Source organism: Rhinolophus ferrumequinum (genome assembly GCF_004115265.2).
Source record: "Rhinolophus ferrumequinum isolate MPI-CBG mRhiFer1 chromosome 15 unlocalized genomic scaffold, mRhiFer1_v1.p scaffold_54_arrow_ctg1_1, whole genome shotgun sequence".
Taxonomy (NCBI): Eukaryota; Metazoa; Chordata; class Mammalia; order Chiroptera; family Rhinolophidae; genus Rhinolophus; species Rhinolophus ferrumequinum.
In genome coordinates this window covers 4549997-4572618 of record NW_022680357.1, presented here as the reverse complement: position 1 = coordinate 4572618, position 22622 = coordinate 4549997, and the positions used below count along the sequence as shown (strand labels likewise).

The following is a 22622-nucleotide window of genomic DNA, read 5'->3' as shown; positions in this document are numbered from 1 at the left end:
CCAACACTAAGGCCTGCGCTCCTTGCTTCCTAGGAGTGAGTATTTAATGAGCACCTACTATGTGCTGAAATATTCGTATTCCTCATCACAAGTCCATGGCCAGTGTGACCAGTGCCCCGTTTATAGATCAGAGAGGTTGGGTGTCTTGTTCTTGCTCACCAGAGCTGGGACCCCGGCCTGGGTCAGAAGCACAGCTTCTCCCTGTAACCACTGGGCCGCCTGCCTCCCATCCCAATATCACGACAGGCACTCAATTTGGTGAGACCAACTTTTATTCAAATGCCATAGTGAGAGCAACAGGTCACATTTGGAGAAGGCAACCCAGGCAGGCAGGGTGGAGAGGCTGTGCAAGGGAGCAGGTGAGGAGGGAGGTTGTCAAGGACAGGTCGAGGGTGAGCAGGAGGGCAAAGGTTACTTCAGGAGGTTCTTTCCACGAAAGGGGGAATCAGAGGGCTACTAGGTGTGGCCGCGATCCTCCTAAACCCTATGGTGCCCTGAGACCCGGAAGCTACTCAGGAAGACTGTGCCATCTGGAACAATCTCTTAATCACTTTCAAGAGGCCCTCCACTGACTTGAACAAGTTAGTCAACCACTGTATCGAGGGCAGCAAATTCTGTAATATCTGCTTCACTTGCTCCAGCATCTTTTGGAACTTCCTGCATGCCCAGGCGAAGAAGCTCTCCTCAGGCTGTTTGGCCCCAGCACCTTCTCTTTCCTTGTCAGGGCCAGAGGGGCTCTGGTCTCTGCAATGGATTCGACTACGTAGTTCCAGCTGCTCTTTGGAAACTGAAGGAATAGATTCCTGTGGGGATGGGGATGTTCAGGGTCCTGTCGAGGGTGCAGCCCCAGGTGCCCCCGGCAGAGGCCTCCCTGTTACACACACATACACACGCACACACACACACCAATACACTCACCACAACAATCAAACATACAAATATGAATATTGCTCTGGAGTATGCAGGACACAAGTAAATACGTGGAAACTGCCTGTTTTCCTGCCCAAAACTCCACTGACACGAGGAGGTCTCCCAGAGGCTCGGTCCCATAATTCCCCTCGGTGGCCAAACCACGGTGGCTGTACCTGATTGGCGGCTGACCGGCCTTTGAGGCCAGCACCAAGCCCAGGTGGTTCTTCATATTGCATGGAACTGAAGGCGGGGCTCTGGCCACTGTGTGCTGGGCTGCCCCCGGCTGAGCCCCCCAACCATCCTTCCGCCCACACCCACCCCAGCCCACTCCCACTCAGGGTGGCTGAACACACATGGACGAACCAACATCAACAGAGAGCAGGGGGGAAGGGGAAACACGGAGAGCTGTGAGAAGCGCCTCAGCCTCACCTGGTTGTTGCTCTGAAGGTGAGCATCCACGACATCAAGCAAATCCTCACTGACTAGGTTCTGGGGAGAGCAGGGTGGGAGGCTGCAGACCTGCTCCTGTTTGCTGCCACCCGCAGTCCCCACTGTGACCTCCATGGTCCAGGTGAGTCACAAGGGAGCCAACAGTCCACCCCAATATCCTGGCCCTGCCCAGCTCCTGGGGACTAAGCTTTGGGGGCGGGGCAAGGCCAAAACTCACCTCCATCTCAGTTAGTGCTGACTGGACCTGCAGGACAAAATCACTTGGTATAAATTCCTCCTGCCTCCCTCACTTTCAGTCTTAACCTCTGTGCTCTGCTCATCACCTCCCACAGCTCGGTCCAGCTAGGTGCCTGGGGACCAGGTGGCTGGCATTCCCTCCTCTGTCAACAGTATGTCCAGTGACTTGGACACCCCCTCAGCCTCCCTGACCCCACATCTCCCACCTGTGCACTCATCTGTCACACAGGTGTGAATTTTGTCCTCTATGAGGAATGAGACAACCTGAGGTGGCACCTACATCATCATCACCATCATCATCGTGAAACCACTCCATCCCACTCACATGATGCAGAGCACAGGAGTGGGGAGACAGACCCACCTGGTCTTCTCTGTTGTTTTCCAAATGATCAAAGAAAGTATCTAGATGATGGTGCTGAGAAGAGAGACAGAGTTAGGACAAAGAAGCCTGATCCTTCTCCCTCCTGATCCCAGTGGGCCAGAACATTCTCAGCCTCCCACAGTAGAAACCAGACCGCCAGTCACCCCCCAGCCCCCACCCATACATGTAGAAGACCGTCTTACCATACTGGTCCTCAGCTTCTCAATTTTTTCTGAGGGTAACTGTGGAGGGAACCGTGATACTCAGGTTATATGACCTTCCTACCCCCAAACCTGTTACACACAAACACACACAGACGCGCACACACACACATACACACAAACATATACATACAAATACACTCACCACAACAATCAAACATACAAGGATGAATATTGCTTTGGAATGTGCAGTGCAACTTGGTTCCCAGGTATCCAACCACCTTGGCTCCAGGTGACAATTGGCCGTGGTAGGAATTGGCAGTGACCATCCCTCTCTGAGGTGGCAACAGTGACACAGGCGTGCCTGCATCCAGCTGCTCTTCCCGACTGCTGACATGGCAGGCCCACAACTCCCCAGGCCCATTCTCACCCCCAGACACTTGGCTCAACCAGACAGACAGGTGGCACCCCACAGACTTCCTCCTCACGAGTGTCCACCTTATGGCCACAACGTGTCCCCTGAGCTGTGGATAATTCCATGCCATCAGTCCACAGTCCTAATGTCACAAGTCCCAGAGCACCCTGGAAGAACTGATCCCCCTCACAATTGGGGTCGTAGGGAGTGGTAGGGTATGGAGAGGTTGGAGGGCACCACAAAAGGGAGGAATAGACGAGGCCCATTCTGGTCCTGGGATGCCAGTCCAGGCACCAGATTGGAAGTTTGAGTTTCCAGGAAAACACTTCCCATCCCCTACCCCCAGCTTCTTAGGGTATAAATGGTCTACTAGGATTGGTGTTTCTTCTGACTCTCCATTCTCCAGCTAAACACAAAAGGACATCGGGTCTAATTCTTAAAGTCACACGTTGTCCCATAACACCCATTGTCCCTCGGTGCCCGTGACACACACGACACATGCCTCTTCTCACACACACAGAGCTGCCCCCACAATTTACCTCCCAGAAAGGAATTCTGGCCCCACAACCGGGACCTGCTACATGAACTGAAGGACTCAGCGCAAAATGAAACTTTGTCAAAAATTACTCAGAATTCAGTAAGGTTCCATTAGATCATTTCACCTACCAGGCCATTATGAGATTGGGGTCTGTTAACCATCTGGTCATATTCCCATGACCTGCTGATTCCCCAGGGGCCTGCATATGGCCCAAGGAAGATGGGACAGAGCCAGGTGCATGGGAAGGGCCAGCAGGTCGTGGCTGTATTGCTGGGAGAGGGGAGCACACAGTGGAAATGGGACTCCAGGGCCCACTGTTTCCCCATCACTCGCTCTCACTCACCTTGGAGTAGCTCATGGTTTCTCAGGGTTCGGGGGCTGCGGCCTGGTGGGGGAGGAACAGTTGTGAGGAGAATTGTTTTAGGGGAGCAGCCTCTCCCTCCACCCCTACAAACTCCCTTTGGCAGTAACTCCCTGGGGGACATGGGGCTTCACTGATCCAGTTACCTTGTGTCAGCTCCTCCCAGCACAGAGCACAGCTGACGTCTGTGTTCCAGAAGATCCAGCTGATTAAAGAGCAGAGGAGGGAGGGTGGAGCTAGGGGAGGGCGATGCCTACCCTAGGACAGGATGCATATCTCAGTGGCTGTGTGTATTTGTGTGGGGAGGGGGTGTGACAAAAACTGAGACAGAGGGGCAGACAGAAGGAAGGAAAGACAGGGAGAGGGAGGTCTGAGGGACTTGGGAGGAGAAGGCAAGTCCCTTATACTCTGGGTCCCTGGCCTTTTCTGCTCCTCTCTCTGAACTGGGGTGGAATGGGCCACTTCACTGCCCGCCATCAGCCTGAAAGGAAAGAGGGGCAGAGGGGAATTCTAGACTTAGGGAAGCAGGGTGGGGCATTACCCAGAGTTCCTGAGAAAAAAATATCTATTTGAGTGTCAAGGTACAGTGAAACGTCAGCCATGTCCTTTGAACAGAGTACACCCCAGCTCCCAAGTCCAGAGAAGGTTTTATAGCCGCTCCAGGCTCGGGACATGGTGGGACCTGCAAGACCCCTGAGGTGGGATCGTCCCACAGAGCCTGGCTCACCTCTCAGCTCTCCCCTAACACCCACTCTGGGCCAAAGCCCCACACAGCTCAGCACAGCCATTGTCTCGCCCTCTGTATTAATGTCCCAGGGCTGCCTGAACAAAGCACCATACACTGGGTGGTAAACAACACACATTTATTCTCTCACAATTCTGGAGGCTAGAAGTGGAAATCCAGCTGTTGCAGAGTTGGTTCCTTCTGAGGGCCATGAGGGAAAAATCGCTTCCAGGCCTGAATGCTAGGTTTGCAGATGGCTGTCCTCGTGCTCACGTGGCGTTCTCTCCCTGTATATGTGTTCGCTCCTAACTTGCCACTTTTATGGGGGCAGTGGTTGCATCGGATTAGGGCGCATCCTAACAAACTCATTTAACTCCATTCCCTCTGTGAAGACTCTCCTATGAAGCTCTCATTCTGAGGTACTGGCGGTTAGGATTTCAGCATAGGAATTTTGTGGGAACACAATTCCACCCTTATCATCCTCTTTGAGGACCCAGGCTCCTGAGGGGCCACCGTGTGAGCCCCACTGGGACAGACCTACAAATCACAGTTGCTTGGTGAAAGGCTTACTTAGGTTAACTAGACCTCAGCTGGCATTTCTCTGCCCCTTAGGAGCCCATTCAAGTGTCTGAAACCCCTTTTCTGCACCCAGGAGGTCCAAATCCTTCCCTAAGCTGTCTTTGAATTTCAGGGTGGGAGAGAAAGAAGGGAGCTGGTCTTGCTTCAGGTACATGTATTATTTCTGCCCTTCATCTCTAGAAGCCTGTCCCATTGCCCTCCGTAACTGTCTCACAAAGGCCACCATCTGAAGTCATTTCATGTTTCATTGTGGAATGTACATTTTTGTATAGCTAGTGAAATATAATTCAGAGACAAACAATTCACCCAGTAACGTGTACAATTCAATGCCCAGAAGTGTTCAGCCATCACAAGTAATTTCAGAGCATTTTCATCACCTCAAAAAGACATTCTATACCCCTTAGCCATCATCTCTAAATCTCCACATCACCACCCCCCACCAGGCCTAGGTAACCGCTAATCTGCTTTTTGTTTCTATAGATTTACCTATTCTGGACATTTCATATAAGTGGAATCATACAGTATGTCACCTTTCTGTGTCTGATTTCTTTCACTTAGCGTGACATTTTCAAGGTTCATCCACATTGTAGCACGTGTCACTGCTTCATTCCTTTTTATGGCTGAATAATATTCCACACTACGTATAGATTGCATTTTATTTATTTACCTACTAATGGACATTTGGGTTGTTTCCACCTCTTGTCAAGTATGAATAACACTGCTATGAACTTTCATGTACACGTTTCTGTTTGGACTTGTTTTTTTCTCTTGAGTATATAGGAATAGAATTGATAGGTCATATAGTAACTATGTTTTTAACTTTTTGAGGTACCATCAGACTCTTTTCCAAAGCTCCTGCACCGTTTTACATTCCGAGAGGCAGTGTATGAGGGCTCAATTTCTCCACATCCTCACCAACACTTGCTATTTTGTCTTTTTGATTCTAGGCATGCTGGTGGGTGTGAAATGGTATCCAATTTGGTTTTGATTTGCATTTTCTCATGATTAATGATGTTGAGCACCTTTTCATGTGTTCATTAGCCTTTTATATGTCTTCCTTGGAGAAATGTATACTCTGATCCTTTGCCCATTTTAAAATTGGGTTATGTGTTTTTATTATGAAGCTGTAGAGTGTTTTGGTATTCTAGATACAAGTACCTTATCAGATATAGCATTTGCAAATATTATTTCCCATTCTGTGGGTTGTCTTTTTACTTTTTGATGGTGTCCTTTGAAGTACAAAAGTTTTAGATTTTAATTAGGGGATTGTAACATTTTAAAAATAATATTAATCAATTTGACATATTTTTGCATAGTAGGCTTAATTAATTCTTAAAGGCTGGAGGAGTAGTTTCCATGTAGCACTGAAAGCAGCCTCAAATTATACATTGGACACCCCTCGTCTGGGCTCCCCCAACCAACTGTTGGGTTCCTCTCTCTGCTTCCTCTGCCCACTCATTCTCCTTCCATCCCCTGCCACCCACCAACTCAGGATTCCAACCTTGCAAAGCAGAGCTATTCAGGTCTGTCAAAAGTTCCTGCTACAAAAGGCCCATCTATGCTCAGAAGAAATGAAGGACTTTCTCTCCAGTCATTTTTATTGTTCTCGTGAACGAGGCTGACAAGTGTTTAAATACAAGTCCCCCACCCCCATACTTCAAATAGATCCCGACAGAGGCCCAGATGGTTTTTGGTGGCTTAGCATTCTCAGGTCACAGACTGGTTGAAGATGCCCGGCTGTTGCCCTCACAATGGTCTACTTGTCCTGACTAATGGTGGGCCCCGTCCCTGCTCCCTGGGACTACACAGCCCACAGTCTTGGCTCCATGTAGCACTGTGGGCTCATGAGGCTGGATGGCAGCTCAAGAAGTTGTCACTAAGTGACTATACCCATGGGGCTGACCCCTCTCAACGAAGGCCATCAGCTTGGCTCTGTATGGCTTCTGGAAAAACATGGCAGAGACACAGAAAAGCGACGAAACAAGAGATGGGAGCTGATGGCCCAACACCCTTGCCCATCAGGCCACCCAACTGACCCCCAGCTTGTTCAAATGCAGACTCCTGGGCCTACCCTGAGTGACACTTCAGGGTGAAGGCATGGGATCTGCATTTTTAAGGTCCCTAGGTTATTCTGATGTGGAACATTGCAGAAGTGCAGTTCCAGAGGCAGTTTTAGATCCTGAATTCTGTGAAGAGTGTGGTTAGGGGATGAATGAGGTGGCCCAGGTTCCACCCACTTGTCACCTAGGAGTACTGAGGAGTTAGTGACCCTGAACTAAGAAAGGACGTGGTCCACTGTCTTTCACCAGCATTGAGCTGACTCAAAGGGTTCTTGAGGGAACCGCAGACACTCCAGTTGTCAGCGGAAATTGGTTTCTAGGGATAGCAGGGTGTCCTATTGAATAGGAGCAGTTCTGGCTCCAGGATGGTGACCAGCAAGGAAGTCCACAGGCTGGATTGGAGATGGTTGCCCTGATGGAAAGTGCGACACTGGCGTCCTCAGGGGTGGTCTCCCTGTTGGATCCCAGGTGCCCGCCCATGTGGTGTTGACTGAGATGTGGTGGAAGCAGGGCAGGATGAAGAGCTTCTGGAAAACTCAGAGCAGTGGGGGGTGGGGGGCTGGAGTTCAGTCTCCCAATCAAGCCTGTTCTCTAAAGACCCAAACAGACCGAACCACTGTTGCCAGGCTGGGGACCGCTACAGGGAGTCATCCTGCTGCTCTCCCAGGAAAGCCACCTATTCCTCCAAAAGGAAAGTCCTGCGGGGATAAGGCGAGATGGGGGAGGGTTCCACGAGGTGGGGGAGGGTTCCGGGGACCGGGTGGAGGTTGGGCATCCAGCCCAACCGGTCTGAGCCCGCCTCTGGGAACAGAGGATGGGGCTCAGCAGGGATCACAGCTGCCCACAGGCCAACGGTGGGAGACCTCGGCCCCTCCGTATAGGCCCGGTCGGTCCCCCCTCAGCTGGAAGCGACGCCCCCCACAAGCAGGGGCAGAAGGGGCAGCAGGAGGGGCACCATCGGCTGTCCCCTGGCCTGGTTGATCTCGCACTGACAATCGCAGGTTCCGGGCTTGGGAGTCACTTTTGGGTCCTTGGGGGATCGAGGGCCAGAACTGGGGGCCGGGCAGTCCAGCCACTGGGGGCCCATGGGTTGGGGGGAGTCCGGCTCGGCCTTGACGCTGCCCTTGGGAAATTTCCAGTAGTGGGTGCCCTTAATGAAGTAGGTATCACCTGCGGGGCGGAAGAGACGCTGCGGGACTGGTCCGGGCTACCCCAGGCTGCCCCAAGCCCTGCGCCTCCCGAGGGCTCCCAGAAACCCCCCAGGGTGGCCTCTAGCCCCATCCCCCAGGGCCAGTAGCTTGCAGTCCCGGGGCCTCGGACCCTCCCTGCGCGCTTTCCTACCTGTGTTGCTGACAGTGACATCGTCTGGAGCCTGAGGAGCCCCCTCCCAGAGACTCAGGTCGCGCGGGTAGCCAGGGTCAGGGCGCGCAGCCGCCTCGTCATACCGCCAGTAGCGCTGGCCCCTGACCAAGTAGGTCTTCCCGTTCAGCGGCCACGAGAACACAGCATCCACTTCTTCCCCCGGGGGCAGCCCCAGCTCGGCCAGCGGCCGCGCAGCGCCCTCCAGCTGTCGGTCCTGGAACACCCAGAACTGGGAGCCTGCAGGGAGGCGGCTTGGTGAGCAGCTGCTCCCGCAAGCCCCACCTGCACCGCCCCGGGCTCCACTCACCGCTGAAGAGGAGAATTCGGCCGTCTCGGTGCCGGGAGTACGCGGCCTGGATTACTTTCACCTGGGCGGGCAGCCCCTCCCAGAAGCGGTGGAGCCGGGCAGGTCGGGGGGACACAAGCTGTCCCGAGGGCTGGAGTCGCCAGAACCAGGGGCCTGTGGGGGAAGAAGGGGTGGGCATGGGGCATGAGATGGCAAAAGTTCTTGTCCCCCAGAGTGTGTGGCTGAGACACAGTGCTGGGTCCCCCCTACCACACCTGGGTGGGGAGATGCATCTGGAAATCAAGGATGCAGTGTCTCTAAGGCGACAGGGCTGGACCAGGACTTTTCTGCCACCACCTTCCACACCCAACCCTCCCATCCTTCCACCCCTTCATTGAAAGTACTGCATCCAGGGAAACCCCACAGGCCCCGTACGTCTCCCTAAGTGGGTAGGAAGTCAACTCTATGGGGTCAGGGGAGATCCAAAGTGACTCACCTTTGAAGAAGAAGGTTTCCCCACGGATATTGGCAATGGCATCGAAATTGCCATCACATCGATCAGGAACAGGGAGGGAGGGGCTGGGGAGGCAAGGCGAGGCAAGGAGAAAGAGATCAGGGCTCCTCTTTACTTCATGGAGGGGGCCAGGTCGCCCACCGCGGGCCTGTGATGGCTGCCTAGCCCCATCCTCTGTTCCCTGGGGCGGACACAGTCCTATGAGGCAGGGACTCTTACCATGCCCATCTCACCAAGGAGGACACCAAGGCTAGGGAGCTCACCCAAGGTCACACAGCTGGAGGGGGACTCACCTGTCTGGGGGTGGGAAAGGAGGAGGCAGGGGTTTCCTTGTGGGCTCAACATGTGGGGTTTGGGGCACTTTCCCTGTAGAGAGAGAATCAGAGAGATGAGGTTCCCTGATCCTGCCGCAAAGGCCACAGGGTGAGCCCTCTGCCACTCCCTGTACCGTAGAGCTGCTGCAGGCCTTCACGGTCATCCTGGGACAGGCGGTACTTGGTGGGGTCGGCCACCGGGCCCTGATAAAAGGGTCTCATGATGGAGTCAGGCGCTGAGGAGTGGCCCAGGCCCAGGGCATGGCCAAACTCATGAACAGCCACAGCAAATAGGTCAGTCCCCACACCATCTGGGGAGGAAAGGAGAGTGGGCTGGAGCTGTGGCCCCCTGAAACCAGGAAAGGGGGCAGCCAGGAAGCCCCTGGGAGTGGGGCCTGCTGGTGAATTGGAATAGCCAGGAGACCCTTCAGAATTGTCTATAGCCTCCTCTGCCCAGACCCCTTCCTGAGCCATTTCATCCTTCCTGTATGCATACACTTACTCTGTGAATATTTGTGTTTGGCAGTGTAAGACAGTGGGATAACCAGGCTAAATAGAGCCATAGAACATGTTAGGGGTAGGGCAGGAGGAGACATTCTGGACAGAGGAAGGGTGACCTTACACTGACGTAGCCCCTGCCCCCAGGAAGGGAAGACTGTATACAGAAACATTGGGGGGAGGCAGGATCCCAGGGGTGCATGCAGTTCCCTTGGAGGTTTCCCCTTCCCAGCTCCAATCTGTGGTCAGAGGTCCCCATCCTTCCCACCTTTCCCACTCCCACACTCAGGGAATGTTGCTCAGTCTCCTTGGCCTCTGCTCCCAAGATCTTTACCCCACTCCCACCCCCATGGTCCTTCCCTCTTCCCCCTCCTTCCATCCCCACCCCTCTAGTGCCCACATCCTCTCAATCTTCTATGCCCCTCCCGCACCCCCCATTCCTCCAGGCCCCACCCCTCCCCACCTCCCTGGGGTCCTGGCCTCTCCTCTCCACCACTGCAGCCTTCATCCATCTCCTTGGAACTTGGAAGCTTCAGCAGGCACTCTCTGACCACAGCCTGCTGGCCCGGGCACCAAGCCTCACTCCCAGCCTCTCTGAACACAGAGGCCTCTTCCTTGGGGATCCAGCCCAGGCGCCAGAAGGGAGCCTCTTTACGCTCCCAGTAGGTGGTCGAATCCCAGCTCCTCATCCATCCACGAGCAACCTGCTGGCTCCTGCTCCAGCAGTTGAGAGGCCAGAAGAAACTGAGATAGCAAAGGGAGCCCACAGGGAGACATGGATTTCCCAGACGTTGATCTATTTCATGGAAATCTCTAACTAGGATCAGCAGTGTTGAAAGTGGGTTTATTGGAAGTGACCTAGTGAACTGAACAGCAACTTTCTCTCAGCCACTAAAGGCCACTAGATGAGAGTCTAAGAATGAAATGCATGATTAAGTCATAAAAGGAGCAGCAAATATTTGTCCTCATTTACTTCTCACAAAACCTCTACCTCCAAACCCATTTTATGGGCCAGGATACTGAGGCACAGAGAGATCAAGTAAAATGACAGAACTGCTCTTTTTTCTGAGAAATTGGAGGAAGTTTGGTGTCTTAATCAGGTAGATCTCTCACCTCTCACCACCCCCTTCCCTGCGTTTCCTTTCCTTTGGCCGCACCCCTTCCTTGTACCCTTCTCACGCTATGCATCTGGAGGAAATTACACAACTATGCAGATCCAGCCCCACGAAATTAGTCTTCGGGGGTCCTCGGCACCTCTCGTCCTTGCCCTGGGCCTCCACAGGCAGCTCCTTTGCTCTCTGCACTCAGCCTCAATCCCAGACCCCACAGCCCCTCAAGCCGCCACCCAGCCCCAGCCCCAGCCCCCAACTCTTGATGACAAATGCTGAGAAATGTGTTTCCTGTTTCATCAAGACAGGCCATCCTATGTAATCTGTAACTTCCTGTGCACCTAGGACAGAGAGCTTCATCTCTGCCATGCTCACCTCCTTTCTCCTGCCCTGCCCTTTTTGAGAACCCTGCCTGGCTCATCTCCTCCAAGATAAGAACAATGCCCTACCCATCTGTCCATCCCTGCATCCATCCATGCTTCTGTCCATCCATCCATTTGTCCATCCATCCATCCGTCCATCTAGCCATCCCTCACCCTTTTCTTTCTATTGGCTCATCTAACATCCCTGAGTGCTGAAGACTCCCTCATCCTAAGACATCCCCACCCATACCCCTCTCCAGCCCCAGCAAGTTCTTTGGTCAGTGGTCTAATCCAGTCTTCATTTCCTCAGCTCCTCTCACGTCTAACCCCACTATGGTCTGGATTCTCCCCCCACCCACGAAGCCTACAGGCACTAAGGTCACTTTGCCCCCAGATGATCAAATCCGAGCCCGTGTAACTTACTGAAGTGGTTTGCTACCCTGCCCACTGTTGACCTTCCCCCTTCGCTCTTGTTCTTGATCACCTTTCAGCCTGTGTTTTCTCCAATTCCTTTTATTCCTATTCCCCTGACACCTTCCTCTTTGCTATGGGACTCTCCACCACTGACCTTCACATTCCACACTCTCCTCCCAGAACCTTACCCCCCCAGTACCGCTGTTTTTTAAACCTCTCACGAGGCCCATCTCTGATAGTAGCAGGCAATGAATGGAGCCTGTGCCTGGCTCTGTGCGGAGAGCTGGAGGTGAATTATTTAATCCACGCTACCAGCAGGTACTATTATTATCCCCATTTCTCAGATGAAAAAACTGAGCACATCGAAGTCAAGTAACTTATACACGGAACAGGCTGAGGAGCCCAGCCTTGAGTTCCGCTTCAAATGCTGTTACACAGCCTCACCATTGTGGATGCTCTCTGTGCCTCGCCCAAATCCTCTCTGAGCCTGTGGGGTCAGGCTCCCATCCCCTGACCCGTGGGGTCAGGCTCCTCTGGAGCTGAGACCACATCCTTGCTCAGCTTCTTTCCCCAGTCCTCTCCTGCTTCCCTTTCCCCTGAGAATGTGCCCTGAGAAACTGCTTGCACAGGAATTTCCATCTCGAGCTCCACTTCTGGGGAACCTGACCTAAGTCAAAGGAGTCCAAGTTCTAGAGCAAGATACTTAACCACCGATGCACTAGCTTCACTGACTGCCCACAGCACTGCAAACACACGCCCCCCACCTGAACTCCACCTGCCTTCCCCCAGCCTGCTCCTCCACTTCCCACACTTCCCCCCTGCATTAAGGATTCCATCCTCCAGGGGCCAGCACCCCACCTCCCTATCCCCTTTGCCCCCAGGATCCAGTCAGATCGCAGTCTTGCCCGTCCTGACTAAACTTCCCTCAGAGCCATCCATTGCCCTCCATTCCGCCCCCATCACCCACCACCATCTCTTTCCTGAACCCTGCAGCAACTTCCAGCCTCCCTGCCCCTATCCTGCCCTGCACCGCAGCCAGTGGTATTTCTAGAGTGCAAACCCTGCCCTGTCTCCTACTGTCTTCAGAGTTCTACCATCCAGACCCCTCCTGTGCTCTCCAAGGCCCTTTGTAGTTTGAAACTTACCATCAGTCCTCTATCGTTCCCCTCCCAACACCATATTTTTGCCTTCCAGCCCAAAATTTCTTCCAGCCCCAGGCCATTTCTTACCCCAGTGCTCCCATACCTGACCACCCGACTACCCTGGACTCAGCTAGCTCACTGGCTTGCACTTTCTTATGTGTCCCCCACTCCCGCCCTGTGTATTCCAAGGGAGCAGGACCTTATGCGCTATCTGGCACTGTGTGTGTGTGTGTGTGTCTGTGTGTGTGTGTAATAAACAGAGTCAGAGTCACTGCTTCTGGGAAACCCCGCTCAGCCCAAAGCCTCAGGTCGGCCTTTTCTCTGAATATCCACAAGCCCGAGGACTTCCCTGTTGTGAATCCCAGTACTTGTGTCACTGTGTGTAGCAAGTACTCTTCTGACTCAGCTGCTGGACAGAGCTGTGTTTTTGCCTCTCATCCTCAGTCTCAGCTTAGAGCTGGGCACCTGACAGGCCTCTGTGATGGGCAATTTTCTGTGTCAGCTTGGCCAGGCCATGGTGCCCAGTTCCTTGGTCAAACACCAGTCTAAATGTTGCCGTGGAGGTGATTTGGTAGATGTGGTTGACACCTACAATCAGCTGACTGTAATAAAGCAAATTACTCTCCATACTGGGGTGGGCCTCATCTAATCAGTTGAAGGCCTCAGGAGCAAAAACAGATTTCCCAGAGAAGGAATTCAGCCTCAAGACTGCAACATGGAAAACCCCCACCTGGGTTGCCAACCAGCTGGCCTGCCCTGCAGATTTCAGACTCAAGATTGCAACATCAGCTCTCACCTGAACTCCCAGCCTGTGGGCCTGCTCTTCAGATTTTGGACTTACCAGTCCCCACAATCCCATGCACTAATTCCTTAAAATAAATCACTTAACACTCATACACGCACACACACACACACACTCACACACCCTATTGGTTCTTTTTCTCTGGAGAAGCCCACCTGATACAGCCTGCATCAATAAATGTAATTTAAACCTAATTCTTAAGATAGACCTGGGCAGAGGACCTCTCAGAAGAGGGGACATTGTACCTTTTGACTCATAAGTCCAGATCTCCTCATCGTCGAAGTGAGTATCTCCAGATATGGAATGCTCCCCGGGGAAGAAGGCATGGGCTAGGGTGCCCCCCTGCCCATCGAAGGGGTAACTGTCCTGGTGGTAGGCCCGGGCAAAGTCTATGAGGATGTCAGGCTCTGTCAGGCCCTGAGAATCCACCTCCTGGAATTTGAGGCCTGACTCAATACCCCAGACGGTCAGGGCATAGTGCATGAGGCTCCTCACAGTGTCCTGCTTCAATGATGAGCTCTGGGGGAAGGACTGTACCCTGGGGAGAGAGGAATGGAGAGTAAGGGTAGCCAGGGATACAGAAGCTGGGGCCCGGCAGGCAGGCCCAGGGTGGGGTGGGCACCACAACCTACCTCCACGTCAGGGTTCGCTTCTTCCACATGCTGCCACTCAGAGCATACCGGCGGCGACGGCGCCGCCTAACCAGCCCGGCCACCCCCAGCACGTCAGGCAGGGAGCAGCGGCGCTTACGCATGGTGGCCATTGTCAGTGGGTCTGTGGGAGAGGTTGGGAGAGCGCGATCAGCAGGACAACCTGCCTTAATCACGGTACCAGCTACCTTTCTACATGGGGAAATTGACATTCAGAGAAGTGAAGAAACTTGCCCCACAGCTTGGATTTGAATCTAAGCAGTGTGATTTTGGAAGCCATTTCATACCAAATTATGACACTGGCCTTCTGGGAGGTGTCACACTCTGCACCTGGCCCTGGAAGGACTGGCTGCCTCTAGGTGGTGCTCAGATTTTTGGGGGGTGGGGGGATCCCGCTTCCCTGAGCTCTGGTGGTTGGACTAGAGAAAGGAGCCCTGGGAGTACAGTAAGAACTCCTCTTTTGGAGGCTGGAACCCCCTGGGAAGTGGCCCACACCCTACACCCTAGCTCCCAAGTCCCCATCATGTCCAGATAAAGTCCAAAGTCCCCAGGCCAACTGGTTCTATGGTCTTCTGTGACACGCCACCCCCTCCTGGGTTAGAGCTGCCTGAAATCCCCTTTTTGAGCTCAGTTTAATTCCTGTAAGTTTTCTCATCTTCAAAGGTCAAATCTCACCTCATTGGTTGTGGTCACAAAGAGTAACTGAACACATGTAGATGCCAGACACTGCTGGGAGGTGGACAGGACAGGGAAAGACGGTGCCTTGTTTCATAGCTAGCCAGAATCTCTCCAGTTCTCTCTTCTTCCCCATTTAACCCAACAGATGAACCTCTCAGCTTTACCTCCAAAACGTGCACACTTCTCGTCACACACACACACACACACACCCACACGCCCTAGTCCAGGCCACCATCATCCCTTGCCTGGATGCTGCAATGCCTCCTTCCTGGCCTCAGTGCTCCCCACCCTCCATTCTCCATCAGCAACCAGAGGAAGTGTAAAACTGCAAAACAGACTGAGTTGCCTCCTTCCTTCAAACCCTTGATGGTTTCTTGCTGGGCTTGGAATCACCTTGCAAGCCCCCTCCCCCAATAAGGCATTTGTTTAGCATCTCTGTTCCCTCTCATCACAGGTGTACAGTTTGTGCCTGCCACAGGGCCTTTGCACTGGCCTGGTACACTCTTCTCCCACATCTTCCCACGGCTGGCTCCTCCCCTTTGTGTCCTGAGTTCTTTGTGTCATAGGAGCTCCTCTCAACTCATAGGACAACTTTCAGAGGAGGCTGATCTGATCAGACCAGCCTCTCAATACCATTAGCATTTTATTTTCTTCAAAACACTCACCACTATCTGAAATTATCTTGCATATTTCTGTTCTTGATCTCTAGAAGGTGTCTGTCTCTCTCTAGGATGTCAGCCTCATGAGAGCAGGGACCTTATCTACTTTGCTCACAGCTGGAGCCTGAATTGGCCTTCAATGTAAGAGATTCGCATGTAAGAGATTCTCCATAAATATTTATTAAAAGAGGATGCCTGAGAACCTCCTAGGTTGGGACCTGAGATCAGCATATTCATAGCTCCCATGATTCATGTGCATACTGAGGTTTAAGAATAGCTGGATAACGGGTAGGCTGGGTGCAGAGGCAGGGCTGGGGAGCGGGTGGGGACCACCTACCCAGGAGACCCGTCTCAGGCAGCTGGGCAAACCTCTGCATGACCTTGATGGCATCCCGCAGCATTGCAGGGCTCTGTAGTTGGGCCTGGGCTGGGTGGGGTGGCGGCAGGTAGCCATAGCGGGTCAGCCAGTCCTGGATCATAGGAGAGAACAGGTAAAGTGGGAGGCGTGGGAGGGATGGGACTCTACCTGCCCACCAACATCCTGGAAGTTCCACCTCTGGCCAGGCATTGGAAACCTAGGACTCCCTACCCCAGATGCCCACCTGTCCCCCCTCAGGGTCCTGGCTCTCCAGCCCTGGGTTTGCCACACTTCGTCTGGCCCCAACAGCCCTGGTGCCTACCTCCTCACCCCAGTCCCTTTCCAGATCTTCAAACCCGGGCTCCAGACCTGCCGGATCCAAGAATCCAGGTCCCCAGACCCCATCTCTAGTTACTCTTTGAACATGTGAATCAGCCCCCAGCCTGATCTAGGAGTCAGGCACCGGCTTTCCTCACCCAGCCCCCAAAAATCCCAGGAGCCAGCGGACCCTGCCACTCACCACACCCAGGCTCATGTCCTGCTCGGAGGGTTCTGGGGCGCACGCTGGCGGTGGCAGCAGCGGGAGCAACAGCGCCAGGAGCCGGAGCATGGCACGCTCCTTCCTAGGCAGCTGCGGGGCTCGAGGGGGCCTCACCGGAGCCGCCCTGGGGACCTGGGGGAGTAGCTCGGGTAGGCTGGGGTGAGGGGACCAGGTGTGGGGTAGGAGAGGAGGACTGGGGGCCGCACCGGGGTCCAGCACCCTGGGCGGCACGGAGCAGGAGTACAGCGGCGTCCAGCGGAAGGCCCAGGGGTGCTGGGATCGCTGGGGTCCCGGGAGCCGGCGGAGGTCCGGACTATCGGTCCGCTGCGTCCGCCTCTCGGGGTCTCGGACGGGTCTTGTCCTGGCGCCGAGCGGTGCGGGAAGCCCCTCCCTCCTGCGGGCGTGGCAGACGCACCCCACTAAGCGGTCCGGGAAATGGCCCAATCTTCGGACATCCAGCGAGAAGGGGCGGGCCAGGCCCCCCGTCTTCGGCCGGGACCCAGGGACCCATCTGCGGTCTCGGGGTGTGGCCGGGTGGGGGGCGGCGGCGACGAGCCCGGGCCGTGGCCGCCGGCTTCACTTCCCACAGCAGCGGCCACAAGATTCTCTTCCCTAAACCCGGTTCCGGTGGGACTCCTCCAGGCACTTCTCGCTTTTGCTTTCTCAGACTACGTAGCCCCGCCGAGGAAGGGGGGCTCGAGGTCCTCCGCTCCCCCAGCAGGCCTTCCCAGAGACCCTACGCCTGGCGGCAGGCGAAGCATGAGGGTAGTTCCAGGCTCAGGAGGCTAGGATGCTTCTCTTCTCCACAGGGTCTCGGTGCGCCCCCCGCAGGTCTTGGCCAGTGTCCCCTGCGTGCACGACGGCAGCGGCTGGGTCCCCAAGTTCACTCCCCCACCCCCTGGGCTGCGCGGCTCTCGGCCTCCTTACACCGTGGTTGGGTTTTGGCATCTCTGGATCCCAGACCCAGGGGCTGCCCCCGACCGTGCCTTTTCTCCGCAGGTACGAGACATTTGTAATCCAATAACATCTACGCAGGAACTCGAGCGCCTGCAGCGTACCAGAAGCGTAGGGGGAGCAGATCCCCGAGGCAGAGACTTGGGGACCACAGAGCCGCGCCTCACCTCAGCCACACCACACGGGGAGCCCAAGGCTAGGAGGCCCGGCAGCTGGAGAAGGATCTGGAGGAATGGGGGCGGGGTGGCCTTCCTGGCGAAGGACAGGTGAGTGGGTGTAATACAGCTCTGTCTCTGGAGCAGGGCAGCCACAGGACCCCAGGTGTGTTATAGACAAAATAAAGAGCCATCAGGATTGGCGAGCTAGGGATGAAAACTCAAACACTGAGATCCTGCATTAATCCTCTGGGGCTGCCATAACAAACTACCACAGACTGGGTGACTTAAACAACAGAAATTATTTTCTCACAGTTCTGGAGGCTGGAAGTCCAAGATCAAGGTGCAGGCAAGGTTGGTTTCTCCTGCCATTTCATGACCTCTCTCCTGGCTTTCAGGTGGCTGCGTTTTCCCTGTGTCCTCACATACTTTTTCCTCTGTGCCCATGCAGCTCAGATGTCTCTGTGTGTCCACATCTCCCTTTTTTTTTTTTTTGCCACAAGGTGTGCTTTATTTTCATCAATCATACAAATAATTGTCTACAATATCCCAGGACAAACCAGAAAATTTGGCAGTCTGATCGGGGGGGCTGTCCCCTCAGAGACCCATGCCAATGGTATGGGCGCGGAGTGCCCGGGTTCACAGTACAGCTTGACGCTTGTGTCCACCTTGCAGGTGGCTCTTTCTCCACATCATGACTGGAGTCTCCAGGATGACAGGAGTGGGGAGTCCTCCAGGTACTTAAGAAATTTCACTCCACTTCTCCTGCTCAATGGTCTCTTTGGTCGGCAGGATGTTCTTCTCCTGTGTCTCTGTCTTCTTCAGTTTGGCTTTATTGAAGCTGGCCATTCCCGCCATGTCAGGTTTGTCTGCCATTTTCTTAAAACAATCCCTGGTCTTCGCTCCAAGAGGAGGTTCCTGGTTCCCACGCGCATCGCTGCAGCAAGAGACCCTCATCTCCTCTTCTTAAAAAGACACATCAGGGTGGACGGGTGGCTCAGTTGGTTAGAGTGTGAGTTCTGGGCAACGGGACTGCCGGTTCGATTCCCACATGGGCCAGCGAGCTGCGCCCTCCTTCAACTAGAATGAAATCAAATGAGCTGCTGCTGAGCTCCCGGATGGCTCAGTTGGTTGGAGCGCGTCCTCTCAACCACAAGGTTGCCGGTTTGACTCCTGCAAGGGAATGTGGGCTGCGCCCCCTGCAACTAACAACGGCAACTGTTGGTTGCCGGGCCACTCAGGTTTGGACCTGGAGCTGAGCTGCGCTCTCCACAACTAAGATCAAAAGGACAACAATATGACTTGGAAAAGTCCCGGAAGTACACACTGTTCCCCAATCAAGTCCTGTTTCCCTTCCCCAATAAAATCTTTAAAAAAAAAAAAAAAAGAGGAAGACACCAGTCAGATCAGGGCCCACCTGAATGGCTTCATTTTACCTTAATCACCTCTGCAAAGGCCTAGTCTCCAAATACAGTCACATTCTGAGGTGCTGGGATGAGGCAGACAGTTCAGTCTGTAACAGATCCCATGTGTAGTGAAAACTGAAAACCCACAGTTCTCCTCTTGCTGGGTGTGTCTCTTCTGCTCACTCCTACCACACAGCACTTCTGACACCAGATGTGTGGGTTTCCCCCCACCGAGTAATTCTCTGTGACACCAGCTGGGTATCGTACAATTCAATTCTGACACGAACCACAATCAGCACAGACCCCACAAATTAAGGGCTCAGTCCCATGAGACTGCCCCCACTTCAGAAGCCAAATGCAATTAGTGGGTCCCAGGATACCCACAACTTCTGCTGACTTGGCTACAAATTGTAGGTTCCCATAACCACCCCAACCCCCTGATTATTTGCTAGTACAGCTCAGAGAACTCAGGGAAATACTTCTGTTTACCAGTTTATTATACAATAAAGGACACAGCTAAACAGCCAGATAAAGAGATACATCAGGTAAGGTCTGGAAGGGTCCCAAGCACAAGAGCTTTTGTCACTGTGGAGTTGGGGCATGCCACCCTCTGGCATGTAGATGTGTTTGCCTACCCAGAAGCTCTCCCAACACAGGGATGATCAAATATTAACTCAATCCCCAGCCCTTTTCCCCTCCCTGGAGCATGGGTGGTGGGGCTGAAAGTTTCAAGCTTCTAATCGTGGTCTTTTGGGTGACCAGCCCCCATCCGGGAGATATTAGGAGCCCACGGAGAGTCACCTCATTAGAACAAAAGACACGCTTCTATCACCCAGGGAACTCCGAGGGATTTAGGAGCTCTGTGTCAGGGAGACCAAATATCAGAACAAAAGATGCTCTTATCACTTAGGAAATAACACAGGTTTTAGGAACTCCGTGCCAGGAACCCGGTGCAGAGACCGGTAGATATTTTTTCTATTATTTCACAGCCCATCTTCCAGTCACTGGCCACGGAAGCCTTACAGCAAAACAATATACACCTCAAAAGATACTGGCACATTACTAGAATCCCACACCGTCATTAGTAATCATTTCAGTCCATCATCATCTCGTATGAACATGGCCCCCAGAATGGGGCCACTCAGGTTTGCAGGCTTCCATTCAATGTTCTGGAAGCAGGAGTGGTCTCAGCAAATACATGGCTTCCCTGTGGGGACAGAGCCAGGAGTGCAGTTTCCAGGCTCTCGCCCTCACGTGGAAAGGTGCTCACTCGGGTAGTAAATGGCCATCAGCTGGGATTGGATGGCCAGCAGCTGTGGCTAGTTGGCCGTCAGCTGTAACCAGTGAGCCATTGGCCACTAATATAACTGCCGTGGCTACGCTAGCAGCAAATGGGGGCTAGCAAGAGGATGGTGGCTGAGCTAGCAAGAGCGGATTGTGGATTGCGGATTGCAGAGAGGCGGATTGCAGTTAGCAAGTGAGGTTGGTTGGCAAAGAAGCGGATGGCGGGTTGCAGATCGTGTGGCTCCTGCTTCCTGTGTCTCCAACCCAGCCACCAGCGAGACTATAGTGGTATGACTCCCCTACCTATGGCTCCATGGGTGTTCCTTTTTGGACTCACCATGTCCTGCATTCTTATGTGGGGAGTGGGACCAGAGACCCCGCATGACACCCTGCATGACATTCCCCTTCAGGCATCTTCTATAATTGAGATCAGAGACGATATCCTTTCTTGCTCTGAGCTTCTTTTGAGGTGTTCATATAATATTGGCTTTCCCTCACTACATAACCCATGTATTCATTACCTTTGCCTTGGTTGCTATTCCTCCTCCTCTCCATTAATACCCAAACTCTTACACCTTCGGAATGGACATCAGGGTCAGCTGTTGTGCTGGTGTAGAGTGTAGGCAACAATACTAGTCTAGCAAGTGCCTCCCTCAGTCCACTCCCCTTCACATAGGGCGAGATGACACAGGTGCAGACTTTACCACCTGCCACACAGATGCCTTCGGTGCAAACACCAATTTCGGCAGGTGGGGTGAAGGCACATCCTGCCCCATCAGGCCCTTAGGAATTCTGGCATAAGGTTTAAAATATACTGGTAACCTCTTATGTAGGAATCATTGCCATTTCAGGTCCTTGCTTTTGCAGTCCTGGTCATATGACCACTGTATCAGGTGGGGGGGGGAAATTGAGGTAATGTGGGAAATAAAGAAAGAAAGTTCCCTGGGGAAGAACTGCAATGTCTTACCAGCATAATTCCTCACCCCGTCTTCCCTCGATCCAACAGAAAAACAGAGGGATCTCTCCGGGGGGAAACTCCTTTAGCCCCAGTCATGTTCATGTTGAGTTTGAGGACACACTCATAAAGGTGTGTAAGCCAGCTCTTCAGGCCTTTATCTCTTTTCATTTTAGGCGACCAATGTTTTGATTGCCCATCCCAATTCTCTACCAGAGTAAAACTCCAAGGAGGGTATCTCTCTGCCCATTGCTGGCCATTTGGGGCTATAAAGTGTAGTCGCCGATCTGCAGAAATGGCGACTGGTCATCTAAAGTGGTGCGATACCTTCTGTTCTGGTTTTTGAACAGCTTCTGAGCATTTGCATCTCTCCGTGGATAAGCAGGGCCCCGTCCAGCATCAGGACCCCATGAAGCTGCAGTCTTCATGTCTGCTTATTTCATGGCCCAGTGGCCACCTCAGTTGAGCACACAGGGATATCTGCTTGATGATTCTGAACCTGAAAGGGGGTTCTTTGGATGGGCACCAACAAGCCCTACTTTAATGCACCTCTCAAATTCCCACAGGGATTTCCACACGGGCTGTGCACCATACCGGCATCCCTTTAATAGACCAAGTTTCCATTGTCCTCCTGTCTGATCAGATGGCCAGCCATTGGCCACTACCCATGAGTCAGTAGAAACCAAAATATAGGGAATTTTACCACTGTTCACTTCTTCCATCTCTGCTGGGAAAATAGCATGCCATTCAGCCCACTGAGCTGCTGTTTCTACCTCCTTCGATCAGAGCGGTGGCCTTTCTAACAGGATGCTGTCCGTTCTCTGTGGAACTGCCATCCACAAACCAAGCCACTCTTTGTCGGTCAGTCGAGAGCTATTTATAGGGCACTGTCCGAGTGACAATCGAATCCAGCAGCTCCTCTCACCGTTCCGAACTCGGTCCTAGGGGAACAGAGGCTCCCTGCTTGTGAGTATCTCCTTGCATGCATTCCCCAGGCAGCATGATCCTGTATAAACCATTTCCATTTCATGACTGAACTCTTCTGGGCGCTGCAATACCCCTTAGAGCATGTCTCTGACATCACCCAAGACACTGGGTATTTCAGGTTTCTAGATCATTTTATGTCCTTCAGTCATAGGAGTAGCTTCAATTTATGTCTGAAAGCAAGGCAGTCAACGCCCTCACATGGAAACTCTCTTGTCCGAAGTCCCAGCAGTCGTCACTAGGAGGTGCCCGCGGGGTGTTGCCAGCAGCCCCAGTCCACACACCACACAGGCTATCACAGAGAATCTGTCCCCACCCACGTGGGCTCGGGCAATCGCACAGGTTCCCATTTATCACGTCCAATTAATGTGGCCTGAAGGGCTGATTTACATGTCTG

At 53.4% G+C, this 22622-nt stretch overlaps 3 protein-coding genes across 5 annotated transcripts in view; all 3 read right to left on the bottom strand.

Annotated features, from left to right (window-relative positions):
- Positions 1-254: 254 nt before the first annotated feature.
- On the bottom strand, positions 255-3957 carry LOC117019707 (interleukin-32). Of its 2 annotated transcripts, none has more exons than XM_033101779.1 (7): positions 3582-3957; positions 3418-3459; positions 2164-2202; positions 1925-2014; positions 1580-1606; positions 1342-1401; positions 255-803 (listed from the first exon to the last, which is right to left on the bottom strand). In XM_033101779.1, the coding sequence occupies exons 2-7, from the start codon at positions 3430-3432 to the stop codon at positions 513-515; spliced, it is 522 nt and encodes a 173-aa protein (XP_032957670.1). In that variant the 5' UTR covers positions 3433-3459; positions 3582-3957; the 3' UTR covers positions 255-512. The 2 variants fall into 2 exon arrangements, with proteins under 2 accessions (XP_032957670.1, XP_032957671.1); XM_033101780.1 differs by having other exon boundaries at positions 1961-2014; positions 3582-3941.
- A 2023-nt stretch (positions 3958-5980) lies between these two features.
- The window catches only part of MMP25 (matrix metallopeptidase 25), a 33234-nt gene continuing 16592 nt past the window's right edge, over positions 5981-22622 (bottom strand). Inside the window, exons 1-10 of one of the 2 annotated variants that reach the window (XM_033101125.1) lie at positions 16467-16871; positions 15926-16058; positions 14234-14375; positions 13847-14139; positions 9409-9585; positions 9254-9326; positions 8943-9025; positions 8468-8620; positions 8140-8397; positions 5981-7968 (exon numbers count right to left, since the gene is read on the bottom strand). In XM_033101125.1, coding sequence (XP_032957016.1) covers positions 7697-7968; positions 8140-8397; positions 8468-8620; positions 8943-9025; positions 9254-9326; positions 9409-9585; positions 13847-14139; positions 14234-14375; positions 15926-16058; positions 16467-16556 — 1674 coding nt within the window. In that variant the 5' untranslated portion in view covers positions 16557-16871 and the 3' untranslated portion in view covers positions 5981-7696. Of the gene's footprint in view, positions 7969-8139; positions 8398-8467; positions 8621-8942; positions 9026-9253; positions 9327-9408; positions 9586-13846; positions 14140-14233; positions 14376-15925; positions 16059-16466; positions 16872-22622 lie in introns of those variants that run through there. The other variant, XM_033101126.1, reaches the window with a different exon arrangement.
- Positions 18318-18591, bottom strand: LOC117019452 (thymosin beta-10-like). Its single transcript, XM_033101136.1, has one exon. The coding sequence runs from the start codon at positions 18551-18553 to the stop codon at positions 18338-18340; it is 216 nt and encodes a 71-aa protein (XP_032957027.1). The 5' UTR covers positions 18554-18591; the 3' UTR covers positions 18318-18337.